This window comes from Sarcophilus harrisii, chromosome 6 (assembly GCF_902635505.1).
Source record: "Sarcophilus harrisii chromosome 6, mSarHar1.11, whole genome shotgun sequence".
NCBI lineage: Eukaryota > Metazoa > Chordata > Mammalia > Dasyuromorphia > Dasyuridae > Sarcophilus > Sarcophilus harrisii.
In genome coordinates this window covers 29,740,569-29,760,390 of record NC_045431.1, presented here as the reverse complement: position 1 = coordinate 29,760,390, position 19,822 = coordinate 29,740,569, and the positions used below count along the sequence as shown (strand labels likewise).

At 36.8% G+C, this 19,822-nt stretch overlaps 1 protein-coding gene across 6 annotated transcripts in view; it reads right to left on the bottom strand.

The window, feature by feature from the left end:
• The window catches only part of LIMCH1 (LIM and calponin homology domains 1), a 337,259-nt gene that overhangs the window by 68,845 nt on the left and 248,592 nt on the right, over positions 1 to 19,822 (bottom strand). For 5 of the 6 annotated variants that reach the window (XM_031943867.1, XM_031943872.1, XM_031943868.1 and 2 more), the window contains exon 8: positions 17,060 to 17,312. In XM_031943867.1, the coding sequence (XP_031799727.1) occupies positions 17,060 to 17,312 (253 nt within the window). Of the gene's footprint in view, positions 1 to 383; positions 496 to 607; positions 715 to 2,054; positions 2,382 to 3,037; positions 3,293 to 5,536; positions 5,831 to 15,632; positions 15,903 to 17,059; positions 17,313 to 19,822 lie in introns of all 6 variants that reach the window. The other variant, XM_031943870.1, reaches the window with a different exon arrangement.

Here is a 19,822-nt window from a genome sequence, read left to right as displayed (position 1 = left end):
ACTAAAGAACTACTATTTTAACAGCACAAACTTTCATTAAGCTTTTGGCAAGTGAGAGGCACTAGTTAGTGTAACTGGTACTTACATGGCGGCTCATTTCCAATGAAGGTTTTCATAATCCCAGGGATAAAAAGTCTTTTTAAGAATAAAAATTCACCACACACAAAACCAACACATGCAAAAACAAAACTGTCCAAATCTTGAAGCCTCTATCCATCCTTATTATCCCAGGAAATCCAGAAGCAGAATTGTGATCCATATGGATAAATTCCTCTAACTCTACTCCGGGTTAAATAATTAATTGTAGCATAAATCTCTCAAGCTGGAAAGAATGGCCATACAGCATGAAACAGCACAATACGAAATGCAGGCAAGCTGCTCACAGTTGTCGTTGGCTCCCGCTCCCACATCTTCCATTCTTCCGCTCCGTCTCAAAATCTCCTCTGGTAAGAATATCCTCTTTTTGGTCATACGGTGGCAGCTGGCTGCATGTGGCTGAAGCCAGAGAGCACAGCTTGGTTACTGAGGCAACATGCATCCTGGAAGCACCCGCCCCGCCGCTAAGGGTTAATCTTCCTTGAAAGCTGGCTCCACATTCAGATCTCACCTTCTTCGCTGTTTCCCAGAGGGTCCTTCTGCTCCTGAACCTCACCCATGGCTGCAGAGGCAGGGCTCTCTTTGCAATATTCATCTAAGCTGGAATCGGCTGGTTTGCTGGCAGTAAAGTATTGATGGTGTAAAGGAAGAAAGGAGGGGGGAGAGTTGGAAAACGTGGGAGCAGCAAGAAGGCTGAAGGGAGCCGATTAACAAATGGAAAGGATCATTTTCTCATTTCTAGGTCTGTAAATTACTGACTGATTAGTACCAAGAAATTTCCTAGAACTGCTTCTAGTAGTGATGACATAAAGCGTAAGTTTAGCTGTAAGTATATAAAGGTTAGCAGGGGGGCTTAGGTAAGACATACAAATAAAACACAGATGCCATATTAATGCTTAAGTAATGGGATATCTCGGTATTATAATTATGAGGCTGAATGGTCTCTGATCTCCACACCCTTACCTACCAATGGGGATCCTTAAACCCCCCCCCAAAATAAATAAATAAACCCAAACTATGTGTATGTTACTAGCCTTAAAAGGAAATTAGGGGAAGCATGAAAACTTGCAGAATTTCTACTCTACTCCTGTCTTTACACTATGAATTCAAGTGCAAAAGAAGCCCTCTTGAAGTTGATGAACATTTTCATTCTATTCCTATTGCTTGGAAGATTTTTGGGTTATCTGGAGTTTCCACTAACCCTTCCTTTCTGCAAGAGGGATTATCTCCATAATAGTCCTTTCCTCCATAGAGAGACCAGTGAAAGCATAATTGAGATCCTCACTAGGAGGCTTAAGAACCAAAAGATGCGATTCCAAGGCCTGTGGCAAACTACATCATCCTCTATCAGGTTGCTGTCAAAACCATGACCATTCATACAAACATCATTGAACTCGGGCTGTAAGCTACAAGATGCTTCTAAGAAGATCCCCACCTCCACTAGAGATGTATTTGTTTTCCAATATGAGACAATAAAATTGAACTTTTTTTTTTCTTTTTGGATATGGGGTAGGATTTGGAGGCCCAGAATTTAAACTTATAGCACTGACAACATCCACATTTTTCCTCTAAGAGGTTTTACCGATTGAGGAAGACTAGCTACTTTATTTCATCATCAATCTTCCAAAAGGAAAAAAAAAAAATTGAAAAGAGATTATGTAAAAAGTTCAAGGAATAAAACCAAGATCAGGGATCAAAAGAAAAAAATAAAGTACTCTTGCCAAAATTCTTGGCCAAAAGGAATGCTTAGTGTGAAACTGGTGATTTTATTGACTAGGATATCAAGATGTGATAGTGAAATTGAAACTTCCACAAATACTCCCATTGGGTGTGACATTGTAACTTTTCTTTTGCAATATTCCGTAATCTGCCAATTTTTCAAAATTGGATTCCTCCACTCCCTACAATGTTAATAGATGAGATTTCCAATCCTATTTCACATGCACAGTCCAGAATACCTGGAATCATTCTGTAGATGAGGGACTCTGTCATCCTCTAAGCTGGGAGGAGCCGCAGAATCAGGGGCCACACGACAAACGGGAATTTTATCATCTCTATGAATCTCTTCCACTTCCTCTTTGGGGTCAACCTTGCCAATACTAAGTTTCCTCCATTTCTGCTGATCTATCTCTGTCACGGGTCCAAAGTGCACAAACTTTTGCTTGGGGCTGGAAGTTTTTTGGTAGGCCCTGGCTTTGCGGCTTGCAAAGTCATCCCGAATTGCAGTTTCTGCTTGGATTTCAGGTGAGGGGGTTGGGGTACAGTTGTACTCTGGATCTTCATCACTAATCAAAGTTGGAAATAAATTCCAAAGGTTTCAAAGGAAAGTTTAGAATGAGGAAAAACTTAAGGTTAAAAAAAATCATTGCCATGAAATATATTTTTTATACCTTAAGGAAAATACTTCCTCCTATTTATTCAAGTGTTTACTGTTTTTCACATCTTTCCAAACAATGGTAACAGCTATGTATAGTTATTCACAGTTATATGCCTATATATCTATATATGTATGCATATGTATTATATACTGATAGTTACAGCTTTATATAAAAGCTATGTAATTATGGAGCCATCTATATAGTTATATAGTTATCTACCTAGATAGTTATCTATAGTTTTTCAAAATTGATACTCAATGTCAAAAAACATACCCCAAAGAACTTGAGTAAAGAGAAACAACAGAATGACTAGAACACAAATCCTAATAAGGCAACAAGAACGACGACCACTGATGGAGAACCAGACAAGATTCTGAGCATGTATGTAGCTTTCCTATACTTCAAATTACTGAGAACACATTGTTTTGTCTTAAATTTTCCTTAAACTTGAATTTTTCAGGTTATTAAACATGTAACACAAGTTTAAGCCTTTCCCCGTTTTTATTCCCTCAAAATTAAATAATTATCACTAAGAGGGAGTTGCAGAGGGAAACGTAACACACCTTGTTTTTCCTGACACTTTTAATCTATCCCATGTCTCCAAGTCTGCTTCTGTTATGCTCGAAACCTTCACAAAATTCATGGCTTCCCTGTGTGAGGAGAGGTTACTACTCTGAATCTTCCGCTTAGCCAGGTCATCCTTCTGGATGTCAGGAGCTTTCCTGGGTTCTTCTGTTGCACATGCATCCTCTGGAGGCTGCTGCAGGTTTTCTTTGTGAACCACAATTTTCTTCGCTTCTTCCCTTTGCACCAGATTTCTGCCAAGTTAACACGGCCCCCATGTCCCCGGGAAAATTGTTCGTGAGAAATGGAGCAAGAAATGTCAGTCACAGAAAGTCAGAAAGTAAGCACAGAGTGAAATGAGAGAAAATCACTTCCCTCTTTCTCTAAAATGTAGGATCCCCTGAAGCTGAGATTTCTTTCATTTATGCTGCCCTTCTCATGCTTCTCTACAAGGAGACAGGTTCTGACTTAGCTTAGGCAAATAAGCCTGAACTCACTGAAAGACTATTAAGAATGGTAATGAGGTTTGTTTGACATTAATGATGTCCAATTCCCACACTATTCAAGTTACTTTAATGAATTCAAGTTTTCTGATTGAATCCCTTAGAGCTCTGGAATGTCTTTATAATACCAGTAAAATGTTTGTTACAAGCTCCACATGATCCAAATTCGAGGATTAGTTTGGAGATAACTAGGACATTATTCACATGATAAGCATTTCACCTAAGTCCACCATGGCCAGAAAATATATTTTATCTATTGCTAATAGTAAATGTGTCTAAAAAGATAACGGGAGCATTGTTATCTCGTGTACAAAATTATATCTTTGGTGGATATTACCATTCGCCAAGGTAGCCAATGTTAAATTTCGAGAAGAATAAGTAGAATAGAAATTTTCCATTAATTGGGCTTACAGAGGTATTAATTTACATGTTAATTAATGTAAGCTGGCTTGAATATAAAATTGATAGCAATTACAAATTTTAAACTGTTATTCCTAAATTAGATGTAATCTAGTTAATACTAATAATAGCTAGAGGCTACCCTTAAAGTCACACATACACATAAACATACTTGTTCTAGTCCTATGACAAGAAAAGTACCAGCAAAATATACCTGAAAAGATTTACCATTATGTTTCTTAAAAAAGAAAAGCTCAAAAAATGCATGTCCCTCTACATGTGTGTATATATACCTACATATGTATGTATCCACACATACAAATACATACATGTAATGCCTACATATACGTACATATTCAAGATAATTTGGAATTACTAAATTTATTGTCTGGTTCCAGAAAACAATATCACTTTTATTAATCTTCACTGGGCAAAAGAGGGAAATCATGACACAGAATAACAAATAACCTTTGCTCCATTTCCAAACCTCTCCCCCTTCTTTGTTGTTCTTTAGAAATGCAGATTCATTGTGAGAGTTAATAGACAATAAAAGTTATAAATATATGGAATGGGATGGAAACTATGTAGAGAGAGAGGGAAGAAAAGAGAAAAATCTCTTTTTCCTCTAATTCAATATGCTGACCCTTTTCTCAAGATGACTAGGAACTGACTGATTCCTTGAATGTAAAATGAGTTTTGTATCATTGTCAACAATGATTTTCTCAAAGGGTTAGGAACGCCTCAAAACAGAAAACAACAAATAAACCATAAATCCTACCCGTAATGGGATGGCCAGGTTCACTAAGCATTGAATTCTGTTCTATTGTCTTTATTTGTTTCTTAAAAATTCCAGTTGGTGTATTCAGGTCCAATTAAAAGTTCCAAAGAACAAACTGTCTATTCTTTATTAGATTCTCCTATACCTCAAGACTTCTTTCTCCATCTCAGAAAATAGCATGGAAGAAAAACTGGAGAAAGGAATTTAATTTATAATGTTAGTTTGTATTTTAAAGAAAATTATTTCACCAGGAAATAGGCAGTCCAGAAAATGCCTATGACCTGGTAATTTAAAATAAGCTCCACATCTTTCCCTACAAACAGGTGAAAGAAATTAAGAAGAGCAAAGAGGATCCTCCATGAATTGTAACCATGGCCCTTGCACTTCCAGCTACAAAGCTGGTGGGATGATGCCCTGGAAAACAACCAAAGCAGCAGAGCTGGTGTTGGGGAAATGTACCAGAGGGATACTGGATATGCTTGTGTTTGTGCACCTGCATCCAGGCAGGTTTGCCGATATCCTTTATCTTATAATGATTGGGATTCCTCTTTTGGGAGACAAGTAATGTGGTATTTCCAGCCCTGTCCTAGATGGAACCAAGCTCCTCTCATAACATTAAAAGGCAATTGGCAAGATAGAATTATGCCTTTAAGTGAGCAGAATATTCTCCTGGCTTTTCTTCTCTAATAGCTTCATGGGTCTAGATTGTAGAGTATTTGAAACAAATGGAAGTATGGACAGGAGCAAAAGCCACTCGAGTTTAATAATATCTTTGTGTAAATATTTTCATAGAAGAAGGTACATGTAAAAACGCACACCTGGAAGATCCTGGATTTTTCTTCGGTGATGCTCCTTTTAAGGACTGTTTCACACCATCATATTCTTTTTTTATATAAGGTCCAAACAGCAACTGATTAAATGGGACTGTTGCTTTAGGTTGGTTCATTCTTGCTCTTCGAGCAGCAAAGTCATCCTTCTCTAGATCGGGAAGTCTGCATTCAATGCCATTTTCTGGCTCCGATTCATGACCAGGTTGACATTTCAGAAAAGGATTCTCCTTTCGAAGGATAATGTCAGGAACGGTTTCTTTCTCTTCACTTATTTGCTTTTGACTAATGGAGCAAAATTAAATGGAACTCCACATGTGCTCAGAAAGGCAACACCTCCCCCTCAAGACCGCTGTTAGTTAAAAACATTCCCGACACTCTTAGTTCAGACAAGAACTCCGTGTGTTATTTTAATCAGGGATGAGAGAGCAGAAAGCATGGCTTCTGAAGGTAGGTGTGTAGGGGTGTGTGTGTGTGTGTGTGTGTGTGTGTGTGTGTGTCTGTGTGTTTTAAGCCAGTCAGTAGTCACAATTCAGCTCATTTGCATCTTAACACCTGGCTAATCTTGACCATAGTCTTCCATGTTCTAAATGACTCTGACTTTGGGATTGTCTTTTTTCCATTAAACAGAAGGACGGTCAAACAATCCTCTTACTAATCAAATGACATTCCTAGTTTTTCTTATGTGATTTCTATGCTATGAAGAACTCCAATGAGGAAATTCTGCTCATCCATTCTGATGAACGAGTCTGCCGTAATTTATAACTTAAGGAATTTCCCAAAGGTTCCAAGTGGTTGACACAGGATCACACAAATATGTGTCAAAGGCTGGACTTGAGCCTAGATTTTCCTGACTCTTGAGAATTACAGTTTAGTCATGAAGGTTTTCATTTCTGACTTAGCCATTTTTAAATCAAATGAATCTCCTTTTGGCTCAGGGATTGATCATCTATTGAATCAATAAATCATGGTAGGATGCTAAGACAAAGAGACTAGTTTGGTGATAGATAATAACCCATAAAACAGTATTCTGGTGGCACACTCAAAATGTAGTTTAAGTTGGTTTTAGTGTTTACTGTGTCTTTTGTGAAGTTTATAATATATACTATCTACTCTACAGTACATTCTTCAGCAAGTGCCCCCAGTAGCCCAATTTGCTTCCAACTTTCCATTAGCAAACATCCCTGACCAATTATTATCTGATAATTGTTCTTTGGGGTATAACGCCATGCTTCTCCCTTCAGAATATTTCCCTTTTGAAAGAAAACCAAAAATAGCAAACTAAAAAATGGAACGATAATGATTGATGGTAGAAGTCTTTTCTGGGAGAGGACTGTCTTTGGCACCCTTTTAAATCGGACAAGCTAGGTAACAATTCATAAGGCTGACCGATTCAAATTAAAATGAATGTCATTCCACAACACAATAAAAAGAGGAAATTAAAAAAAAAAAACAGAAAGGTGACTAGAAAAGATGGGGAAAGAACCTAAAACACCTGACCCTTAATCAACCATTTATTGTATTACCAATTTTTGCAACTGTTTGGGGAACTAGTTTAAAATAACTTCTTTGCCCTCACAGAGCTAATGTTTCATAGAAAAAAGGGCAAAAAAACCTTATTTTGAATGAAAAAGTACAATGTTGATTTACTTTTCCACTTGAGTGATTGGCATTGCTATTGCAAAGAGTTGCAAGAGTGCTGTAAGAACAAGTAAAAACAATCTGGGTGATGTCCAGGGGCAGAGAATAAATCAGAAAGAGTCCACAACTTGAAGAGGAAGTTTAGATTATAGTAAGACCAGGATTGTTAAGTAGAACTTGGAGAACAAATGGAAAACAATTTCCATTTAAAGTATATAGTCTGTAAAGTAGAGAAAGGGGTATGTTTGGTTTGTGCTTTAAATGGTTGCACTTTGGAAAAAGTCAAGAGTATGTGAGCAATTATTAAGTAAAAACTGGTGGTCAACAATGGGTAAAAAATTCTTTGACACTGGAGCTTTGTCCAGTAACTCAATGAGCTTCAAATATATCCGTAGTAATTTAACTACTTCAACATACAAACACGAAAAAGCTACCATTGTCAATTCATAAGGTTAATTTTCAAAGATAAAATCATGATATCAAATCAAAGATAGCCTTATGTTGGTAAGAAGATGGATTATCTAAAGCAATATCACTCTGTTGTCCCGGTATTCATGTCAAATGGTCAGGGAAACTCAGAAATATCCATAATCTCATCTATGTAGAAACTTGTACAAGTCACAACCCTTCATAGGTGACTTCACATCCTGTGCAATTATTGCCCATGTCTTTCCATAAATCTTTAGTTGGGCCTTATCCAACTTGAACATAGTCAAAGTTGAAAGATTCAATCTGTTAGATAAGCCTCTTCACTGGGAGGAAGAAGGGGGATATATAGAGTGACTGATTAAGATCCAAGAACAGGAATTCAGATTGGAATTATGTATATACATAACTATATATAATTAGTGCAATGAAAGAAGGCTGGAATTTGCTTCTCTTGTATGGGAATATTCGCCAGTTTTTGTTGAAGACTAAACAGTCTCATCCAAGAGTTGTAGAGCATTTGGAACTAGATGATTATCCAGACCAAGATGGCTCAGGGACTATATATATATATATGTGTGTGTGTATATATATATATATATATATATATATATATATATAAATGTGTGTATGTAAATATATATATTATAAAAATAAATATGTATATATATATATTATAAAAATAAATGTGTGTATATATATATATACACACACATACACACAAAATACATATACATATATATCTTAGCTTCATTTCACCACACCAGGCCAAGATGGGTTCTTAGAATTGTAGTGAGGAGATACTAAATCTTGAACTCTTCTTATATGAATGAGTGTATCCAAATGGTATGGATAGTAGTCAATAAATTCTACAATTTGATCAACTTGATGAGAAACTTTAATTTTGTTCTTTGAAGTGCTTGACCTTGACTGGTACACCCGAAGAGTTCAATGGAACTAAGAGAAATTTTGTATTTCCCCCGATCCCTTTCACTTAACAATATATACTGAATTCAACAAACATTTATTGAGCTGCTACTGTGCTATGTGTAAGGTGACAAAAATGAAAGCTGATGTTCTCCGTCTCCGGGGTAGATTAACCAAGAAGCTAAAGTCAAACACTTGGGGGACCTCACGTAAAAAAAAGAGGTAGCTCTGAAATCTTCGATATCACACGTGAATGCCAGGGACAACACAGGGATTGTCACCATCTTCCTACTTCCAAACAAAGGCAATGAAAGCAGGGATCATAGGAGAAGAACAAATTCTATATCTGACTGTTCTCCCTACATAAGTGTGATCATAGTCAATGAAAAAGGCATCTGGCAAGGGGAGGACTTAGAGGAATATGTGTCTGGCATTTAGCTACATCTGCTTTTCCTCTACAGAATCCTTAAATGTCTATTGTTCCTTGGAGAGTTTTTTTCTGTAATTAATTACTATGTGGTTGAGAAGATTCACAGACTAGCAAAAAATACCGAGTGCTGAAACATATGAAAACAATTAGAAAAGAAGTGCAATCACGTGAAACCTATAATTCAGTTGTTAAAAAAAAAAAAAGTTTACTTCTCCAATGGGAAACACTATGTAACTGAACTCAAATCTCCATGGTATTTTAATTTGGAGGGAGTGAATCCTGGATCTACTTTTATCCTCTTAAAATCTAAGTTCTTGGCTCCATTTTTAATGCCCTTTATTTTTAAAAACTAGCCAAAGTAAATCAATCTTAACTAAAAAAGGAAATTAGAAAGTAGCTTATCTATTAAAGAAAATAAATACTAATAAATACTAACTGCTGCATAGCTATAAAAGTAGACCTTGGTAGGAAAATATTTCTAAAATATACATATAAAGATGGTAAAGAATTCCTAACTTTCTAATGTCATGTGAAAATGGGGATGAAGACTACCTTTACTTTCGGCCTTTTCCTCGTGCCCACTGGGGTATTCAGAAAATGAAATAAGACATAGGTAATATGGTACTTCCAAAGCTAAAAAGCACTTTAAAAATTTGAGGTATCAAGAAGGTTGGGTTCCTCCCTCCTGTATGACTTATGTACTCAATCCTATCTAGAATTTTGGACGTCTACTGACAAGTACAAGGGGCAAGAGGAAATTTCTTAAATCCAATGGATAATTTGCCAAACCCAGCTCAACAAACATTTTAAGCACTTCGAAACACACAAAGAACTGGGGGGATACAAAGGCACAACCAGAACAGTTTTGAGCTTCAAAAAGCTTAAAATTTGTTGATGGGATACAACCTAAATACAGAATTAAATGTGATGTAATTTATAAGGGGAGAAAACACTAACAACTCAATATATCAGGAAAAACTTCCAACGAGGAGGGGCAACAGAAGAAATACTTGACAGGAGCCTTTACAAAAGATAGGGATTCTCTGAGGCAGAGTTTAGGAAGGAGTGGGCTGACACGTTTTGGGGAATAGATTGTCAAGCTTACAAAATATTCAAGCGGTGGATTTGGCTGGTGACTGCATAATTCACTTGCTTGTCACAGCATCACCTACCTGAGATCATGGTCTCCTTTGAAGGATGACGATGAAGGACAAACAACAATAGCAGCAGAGTGTGCATTCTATAGGAAAGGAAGCTGTGTAAACCATCTTGTAGAAGAGTTTACTGAAGAGTTTACACTTGAGACAAAAAGGAGTCAATCAATGTATTTGAGCAGGGGAGGGATATAGTCAGACTTTACTTTCAGAACTTAAGTAATCCACAAAGAGGAAAAATTGCAGAGTGAGATTCAAAACAAGGAGATCCATAAGCTAAATTGCAGGCAAAAGGTTATGAAGGACTAAAATTGGGGTGTTTCGTGGTATAAGAAAGGAGAGATATTTTGAAGGTAGAATCAAGATGACTCATTCAGTAAGCACATGCAAAGAGGAACAGGTGAGAGAAAAGAATCAATAAAAGATGTCCTTGAGAACATAAATCAGTTTAATGAAAGGAGGATGATGGCACCCTAAGCAGAAAAGTTAATGTTTCGATTAGGTTGAAGGAGAAAGGCAATAATAAGTTTCCATATTGGGCATATTGAGCTTGAGACCCAGGGAAACTAAGACTGAATATATAAATCTGGGAGCCTCTTACCTATCTGTTTATCAATGATAATTAAGTCCATAGGAGCTAATGACAGCAACAAGTGTATGAAAAGACAGAAGAAACTATGGTCCTGAACAGAAGTAGCACTGATATAGACTGGGTAAAAGACCCAGCAAAGGATACAGAAAATAAAAGTCAAACAATCAGGAGTAGAATGAGGATCAGAACAATATTACTGAAACCAAGGGGGATAGGGGAGGGAAATTATCCAGAAGGAAGTAGGAGAGGGACAGCCTTCAAGGTCAAAAACTTCTCAGAATTGAGAAATGATAAAACTGAGAATAGGCAATAGGATTTTATGATAAAAAAAAATCAATAATAACCTTGAAGAGAGAAATTTTAGTTAAATTTAGGGTCCGTAGCCACATTGCAAAAGGTTGAGAAATCAGTGGGATATGTGTGTATGTTAGGAAATAGAGACAATGACTACCTGTTTTTTCTAGAATTTTTTCTGTGAATAGGAGAAGTTATATAGGACAATAGCCTGAGGGAATAACAGTGAAGGGTTTGTCCACAGATAAAGGGAAGGAACCAAAAGGGGAGAAAAGGCAGGGTAAAGTCTTGGAGGGGATTGGACACAAGTAGAATTAATTGATCTTGTGAAAGAGAAGGACCAGCTCTTCCTAGGAGATCCAATCTTAGTAAAGGAAGAAGCAAAGTCTTTGGATGCTAAAAAGAAGGGGGTGTGGTTGTAGAAAGGGAAAGGAAGAATATTGTAAGGTCATATGGGTTCAGCTGAGAAAGATGGCAGGAATCTCTAGGAGACTCAGTGTGATCACTGAGCACAAGACTAGAAATAGAGAAGACAGACCGAGGGGCAGAGGAGGGGAGCTATCTCCCCTAGGTAGGATGGGAGGCCTCTGGGAAAAGTAGAATAAAAGGCCATTCTAGAACACATCATGATACTACTTTCATTCATGAAACAGATTCAAAAGTCAAACTTGAAATTCAAAATTCAAAGAGGTCAAATGCATAACACAGGGAAATAGCCATAGTAAAAATAAGGGCAAGTGACATTCCTAGAGGGCTTTCAGGTTTGCAGTTTTTCTCACAGTGACCCTATGACAGGAATAATGTAAATAATTCATGAAAAAACCAAAATTCTGAAAAGTGCAAAGAGTTACATGGCAAGGGTGTGAGGTGAGATGCAAGTCCAGCACTCCTTTCCCCAATACAAGATACTGCTTATATGTTACTGTCCAAGTGTTTTAGTTTTTAGATTCCATTAATCCTTCCTGCTTCGTAATATTCATCTTTTTTGTAATGGAATCCTACACATGCTAAAATAAATTGATACTTATTAGCATGATAGAATATTAATGTATTATAAAATGGGCAAAAGAAAAATGGAAAGCCATGTGAAGTGATATCAAGGGAAGCTACAATTTTTTGGACAAAAGCAGGCGGAGGACCCTGAACTAGCTCAATTTCTCAGTATGAATGGGAAGAAGAGGAGAAAAATCATGATCCACTGCACAGGCAAAATTGACAGTATTTGGCCAGTGATTGGATACATGTGGGTTAAGGGAGAGGAAACGAGATGGGTCCAAGGACACCAATCTACATCACTGTGAAGATGATAGAACCCTAAAGGGAAACAGGAAGTTGGAGGAGGATTTATAAGATAAAGATAATCAATTCTGTTTGGACCATATCGAATTTGAGGTGTATGTGGGATATCCAAATGGAAACCAATCAGCAGATGATTGACATTTCAGGCCTGAAGTTGGAAAAAAGAGGTTAGGGGGCCATTATCTAGATTTGGGATTTACCTACATAGAAATTATACTTTAATTCATGGGATCATGGAAAGTATAAAGGAGGATTTTAAATCCTTTGTGTGTATGTATGTGTGACAGATTCTTTTGGGGGACAGTCTGGTTAAGCCAAAAGGATTCCTTCTTAAAATAATACCTTTAAAAGCTTATAGTAAAATACACAGCATTACAAAGAAAATGCATTATGTTGAAATAGTTATCAAAATTTAAAAATGCACAAGTTCATAGACTCCAGAGTAAGAATCCCTGGTATAGAAAGAGAAAAGAAAAAGGCCTATGATAGAGGGATGGATGGGAAAGGGGACATCAAGGAGCCAGAGAATGATAACTGCTTCATATGGCACAACCATGGAAAGTATTGTCACAAAAAATAAGGGAACAGAGAATGTCCAGTAAGAAGGGGTATGCCAATGATGTCAAACGCTCCCCAGATGGAAGGGTGAGAACAAAACCATAAGACCAATTGGTTAAGAGACAGTGAGTAACCTTTGAGAGGGTGGTGGGGGGGTCAAAAGCTGCATTGAAAGGATTGAGGAAGTCAAAGCAACAAATCTATTTTTAGGAGGCTGGCAATGAGAAAAAGGAAGAAAGATAAAAGGACAATAGCTTAAGGAGGAAGTATAATTGAGCAAAGGATTTTTGTGCAGAGGGTAAACATAACCATATTTCTAGGGAGAGAAGAAGGCATCAGACAGGAGAGACTGAATATGAGTTAACTGGATGAGCTGCCAAGGAATACAGGAAGGGAAGGGAACCATATCTGCCCCAGTAGATTGATGCACCTTATTGAGACAAAACATCTTTACAGAGAATCAAATAATAAGAATAAAAAGGGGATGAGTTAGAGAAAGATTTTAAGTGTAGAGTGAAAAGAGAGAGAGAGAGAGAGAGATGAAGGAATAATAGGGCATTTGAGAAGAGAGACTGAAACAGCTGCTTTCAGGAGTGTGAAAGTCAATCATGGAAGAACAAAATGAACAAAAGAACATTGCCAGATAGGGACGAGTGGTCTCTGTGAACAGTTGTCTTCCAAGAGGGCACAGCTGTGCCAGAGAAGGCGCCAAGAAAGCAGATGAGGGAGGTGTCCACAGTTAAATATCAGCAGGGCATAAGTGACAAAAAGAGTGGGGCAAGAAGACTGGACTATGAACATACAATACTGCTGGCGAACTGGTCAACTATAGGTTGGCCCTGTGGGGGAAGACCCTGAAGAGTAAAAAGTGATTCCAGAGCAAGGGTAAAGGACTGTCATAATGGGGAGGGACTCCAGTACAGGGTGAGGACCAGGAATAGGCTTAGGAGAGGTAATATATACAAGGTATATGTAGGAATATTATAGGAAGCTGAGTGGGAAGGAAAATTTCAGAGCTCAAAGGTCATTAATGAATTCATACCTATAATTATATTATCTGTAGAACCTAAAATCTCCTCTATCAGAGTTGATTTAATTTGACAAATATTCATTAAGAATTTATGCTCAGGGCACTGGACCAGGGCTATAAAATCTAAATCAAACCTGTTCTCCTCACCTCAAAGAGCTTCCACATTCTATTGTGGGACAAGACATTCACCTGAATATAATATATGATATGCTATAATGTAATATAACATGATATAACATAACATAATATGATATAATGTAATGTAGTGTAATATAATACAATAGGTACATATATATTTTTTTCCCCCAACTTCAGGCCTTACAGTTTCATATATATGTATATATATATATATATATATATATATATATATATACACACACACACATATATATATATATATATATGAAAACTGAGCAAAAGGGCTTAGAAGTTAACCAATAACACTGACCTGTGGTCTGGGAATAAGTGGACAACTGAACTAGGAACTTAGAACAGGGCATATGCAATATGACCATGTAGATGTGTGTATACACATATATGTTATATTTATGACCCTTATCATAATACATGTACATATAATAAATGTATGTTGTGCATGTTACATATAAGATGTGCATGGACATATTGCACTGTATACCAATATAAAGATTACAAATGGGTTTTGGTTATTTTCTATCCATTCTTTCTTTTCTTTCTTTATACATATGGTAGCTAATATTAAGTACAAATGATGTATGTGTGTATGTTTAAATGCAAGTTTTATTTAGTTTTCATATACATTTGGAATACATCTGTTTATCTGTTGGCTCCTACATATATTTTTCTTGAAATAAGACTAAGAATAAAGTCAATATATTCTACTCAGGACTGGTGTGAATCAAAGATAATTATAAATATTAAGTGTGCCATTGCATAGAAAAATAGAAAATATCGAGGCCATTGTATGCTTCTATTTTGTTTCACAGCTATTAAATAAATCAATCTCTCAACTGATCATTGTTTCAGAATAATAAACTGATTTGCATATTAAAATATTATTTCTCTGATTTTGTTTGTTCAGGGTTCTCTGTTATGTAACAGGAGACAGTCATAACTGGATACTAGTGACAGACTTTCAGCTTACCACTCAAATCTTTAACTTCATTTACCCCAAACCCCTGGTTAAAAAAAAATAAAACCAAACTGCCGACAATTAGTGTGCTGTGTTCACAGAAGCTGCTGCCATAACAAAATTATTTACTAGCCATTTGAGATGCAGAAGGCAAGGGGTTATTAGTAAAGAAGGACTAGCCATCCTTCATAAAATCTTCCCCACCGGATGGTAACACTGGCCATTCCCTAATGATGTCTGGCTACGAGCCATTTAAAACTGGTAGAAAAATAGACAAAACAGCAATAACAGAAGGGTAAGGAAAAACGTACTGACGCAAGTCAAGAGAAACCATGGCATGATAGTTTGGAATGATGAAATTCAATTGCTGTAAGTGCATTGAGCAATAATCACCTTTTATCAAGCCCACTCAAGGGGTCACTCCTTTTCAATTAAAATACTCAACCAGTAAGCAGAGAAACAGCCAACACTTAACAGCCACTTTCTTTTCCACCACTTCAGCCAGGGGAAGCAGGTTTGGGAGGGGAAAGTCATGAAGAGAGAAATTAAAGGATGGACACCAACCATAGGTAACACATTTCAAATCACAAGCCATGCACGAGTCTCCTGCCATCACAGAGCTAACCTGGCAAAACGCCGTGAGGCTGGCAAGATCTTGATACCAGCCTGCTCCAGACTTCTGCGTTTTCTCATCTCTTCAAGCTCTTTCTGGGTGGCTTTCTGTGCTACCATTTCTTTTGTACTCTCTGGAAGAGACTGTTCCTTACCATTCTGCTCATTCTGTTCTAACCCCGTGTCTGAAGGCTTTCCGCTAGGATCCGATGGGGTAGCCTGCACCTCTTCACCATTAGCCCCCACTTCATTTTGTTCTTCCTCCTTTATGGTTTCTGGGTAGCTATTGAGTTGTACAATACAGTTTACCAAAACTGGAAATGCCATACTGATGGTTGACTTGAGACCAAATACGAGATCTTTCTTAGTGGTTAAAAAATTAATTTTAGCTTCTAAAAATGAAAAGTCATAATTCGTCAAATATAAAGATAGGACATATAGTTAACCTAATAATTTAATGGAAAAAATCCAAACATCAAATCCTTTCTTAATAGTTAATATAATACATAATCATTCCACTAACTTGTAAATACCATTCCAAATGCTTTCTACTACCGTACAAAATGTATTACCTTTATTATTTAGTAAGATCATTTTCATTTGAAAGTTTATACAATAGTAAAACAATTAGATGGGTAACATTCAATAACTACAGTTATCTAAAAGGTTTTGTATAGTTTATCCCAAAAAGAGCACTGGAATGAGGGAGTGAGAAGGAGGAAGGGGCCAAGCGATCTGGGTCTGAATCACACAGTTAGTAAAAAGCAATCACAACCTCTATAAGAATCAATTGCCTCTGATGTAAAAGGACAACAAAAATAACAGTTTTAACTTTTTCATTGTGTGCTATGATCATCGAGTACAATAAGATAGGTGAAAGCTTTTCAAAGTGTAAACTGTTACACAAAGGTAAAGGTGTATAAAACACAAATTTTGAAAACTAGGGATAAAGAACAAATTGCTTAAGACAATTCCTCCAAATTGGGAGGCCCAAAGTTCCTTACAGTTGACCATTTCCTCTATGTTTAACTTTTCAAGAAAGATCTCCCAGACTTCTCCTTAATTGACATTTTATAGAACAGCCTCATTGCATTTAACTCGACTCTCCATGAAGGCAGTTTCTTTGCAAGATACCAGACAAGAAGGGTCTATGACCAGTAGATTTTGGTGGCCACAATGGAAACCTGTGTCTTCAATGTCTGTGTCAACAAGGCAAATGTCACATGCTAGAGTCATGATTCTGCTGTGACCAGACTAAAATTGATATTATTTGAAATATGTTCAATAATGGCACTTATTTCAGATCAGGGGGCAAGTGGAGGAATAAGAAAAGTCAGGGAAATGGAAAAAGGAAAGAAAGGAAAGGGAAAAGGAAAGGGAAAAGGGAAAAAGAAAATGAAAAGGGAAAGGAAAAAGGGAAAGGTGAAAAGCTGGGCTTACCTAAAAGTTCTCTCTCCACCTAGGGGTGAAGTTGCAGTACTCCAGCTCTTTCGGTACTCCTCCCTCTCTGCTTTCTTCCTTCTCAGAGGTGCAGGTACATAAGCTGTCTGGTTACTCTTGTTGGGGAGGTACTGGTTAAAAGGCACTGCTGATTTCGGCTCACCATGAGAAGTCCTCCTTGCTGACATGTCATCCTTCTTTACATCTGGAAGCTTTCGATGAGGCAAGTCAGATTCCGAGTCACTTCCTCTGCCTAGGTAAGAAAAGAAAAGTGTTGATAATCATTGGGGGGAGTAACTTAAACAAGCCACTTAAGTTTCTATGTCGTTAAAGAAATTTGTTCAAGACTGTGAGAGTACAGGTTTTTTCCTGCCATTTCTCAATTACTTATTATAAAGTATCAATATAAATGGGTATAGTCTGGTATTGGTACCAGGATTAATCCCCCAGTTTAATAATGAAAAAAAAAAAAGTTTGAACATCCAAACAGTAAGATTTTTCAAAAAGTAGCAAAATTACTAGAGATATTATTTTTGCTATTATCACAATGTTTATATTTTTATTTCATGGTCACTTTTAAAATCACATTCGTTTCAAATTATAATCCCTTCTATTCCTCCTAATGGACATTTTCTTTTGACAGATTAAAAAAGACCCATTAAGATAAACAAAACGATACTTGGAATGATAGCATATGCAATACTTCACACCCATAGTCCAGTGCCTTTAATGAAGAGAAGAGAGTGTACATTTTTTCAAATATGGTCATTATAATGATACAAGATAAAGATTTTTTTTTAGGTCATTTCTATTTCTATAGATTCTTTTACTTCACAGATTAAATATAAGTCAACCAACTATGTTTATTTAGTCATTATCCACTATTGATGTGTCAAGCATTATTTGGGATACAAATAATATAAAAGATAAGACTTTTGCCTATGACATTAATTGGGGACTATGAGACATGAATATACATAAAACATTTAACAAGCAAAATAAAATAATATGGAAACAAGAAGCAGATTTCAAGAGCAACAGGAATCCCAAGAAGAGAGAGATTAGTGCATATTAGTACATCAAGGCTTCAAGATAGTTCTTAAAGAACAGGAAAAACTTAGGTAATTGTAGCCAATGAATGTGGATAGTACAGAAAGTAGGAACAGTTAGAACAAAGAAATAAAGGTAGGAATAGCCTCTGGTGGTAGAAGAGACAGTACAGAGATTTGCTTGGCTTTAGAAGATAAGGCTTATCTTAAGGATGAGAAAGAAGTGAGGTTTGGAGAGATCTGGTGGAGCCCAACTATGGAAGATTTTGAAAAGATAGAGTTTTTATTTGACATCAAAGACTTAGCGATGAAGATTTCATGTCATTCAGAGATAGCAGCATAGTTCTAAAAGTAAAAATTAAAGTTGTCTTTAAGTATTTGATATTTAAATATTTATATATTTATTTGACACATATAGATATATATGACATATTTAAATATGTCACATAAAGGATGATGAACAGTTTATCAACTACTTTCAAGTCTCCCTGAGAAGAGAAAAGGAGGAGGGACAACCAAATTATGGCATGAAGAAATGTGTTAGACGCAAGAATTTCTCAAAGAGTTATTATGGAAAATTGTTAGTTGTTGGAATGGACTACCAAGAGAGGTAATAAAATCTCTCTCTCAAAATAGGGTGCAATAGGATAGATGCTCATTTGAACTTAAACACTCAGATGACAAATAAGAGAAATACTGAGGCAACTAACTAGCCCCAAAATTCTACTCTAGAATACCACTTTAATCAGATACAAGCCAAATCTGTGAGTATGCTGGAAAGGAGACATATGACTGTCATTTGTAACAACAAATAATGTCAACAGGAGAAAAAAAAGAATAATGAGAAGTTACACCTTAGCAATCTATAGTCCTGGGCAATTGGTTCAGGAGAGTTTCATTCCTAGATTGGTCATCATTGTGGACAAGTCTAACTAACCTGTGGGGACAGAGTTTCAGCTGGATGCAGTGACAATGGCTCCCTTGCCATTACAAGACACATACTCGATTTCGAACTTTGGGCATTTTCATTTGTTGTCCCCATGCTTGGAATTATCCACCTCCTCATCTCCATCTCCTGGCTTTCTCCGGTTTCTTCAAATCCCATCTAGAAATCTCACCTTCCACAAAAAGTCCCCTCACTCACTCCTCATTAATGCTGGTGCCTCCATTCTGGTGATTATCTCCATTTATCCAAAAGTAAATTTGTTTGTGCATGATTGTTTTCATGTCATCTCCCTCATTAGACCGCGGGCTCCTTGACAGCACGGGGCTGTTTTTTCCCCTTTCTTTGTGTCATTAAGCACTTAGCACAATGCTGGGCACGTAGTGGACACGTAATAAGTCCCTGCTGACGTGTTGAAAAACCTCCTCCCAACCTCCAGTTTTGCTGTGACCTTGTTTTGAGCCCAACTCAAGGCAGATAAATATTCTTAAACATTAATTGTCCTGGGAAGGCTGTTCACTAATAAGATGCAAAACTTGCGTTCTTTCTTTCTCCACAGGATCTCTCCTGTGTCAACCTATGACCATCACCCTAATTCAGGTTCTGGTCACTTCTTGCCTTGATTCCTCACTATTCTATGTCACCACACCTATGCATTTAGTTGCCAAAGAAGCTAAATCTCTTGCATTTGCCTCCTATCTACTCATACAAGTACAACTTTAGCTCAGACTTTCATCATTTCTTGTCTAGATTATTGTTAATCAATCTCTC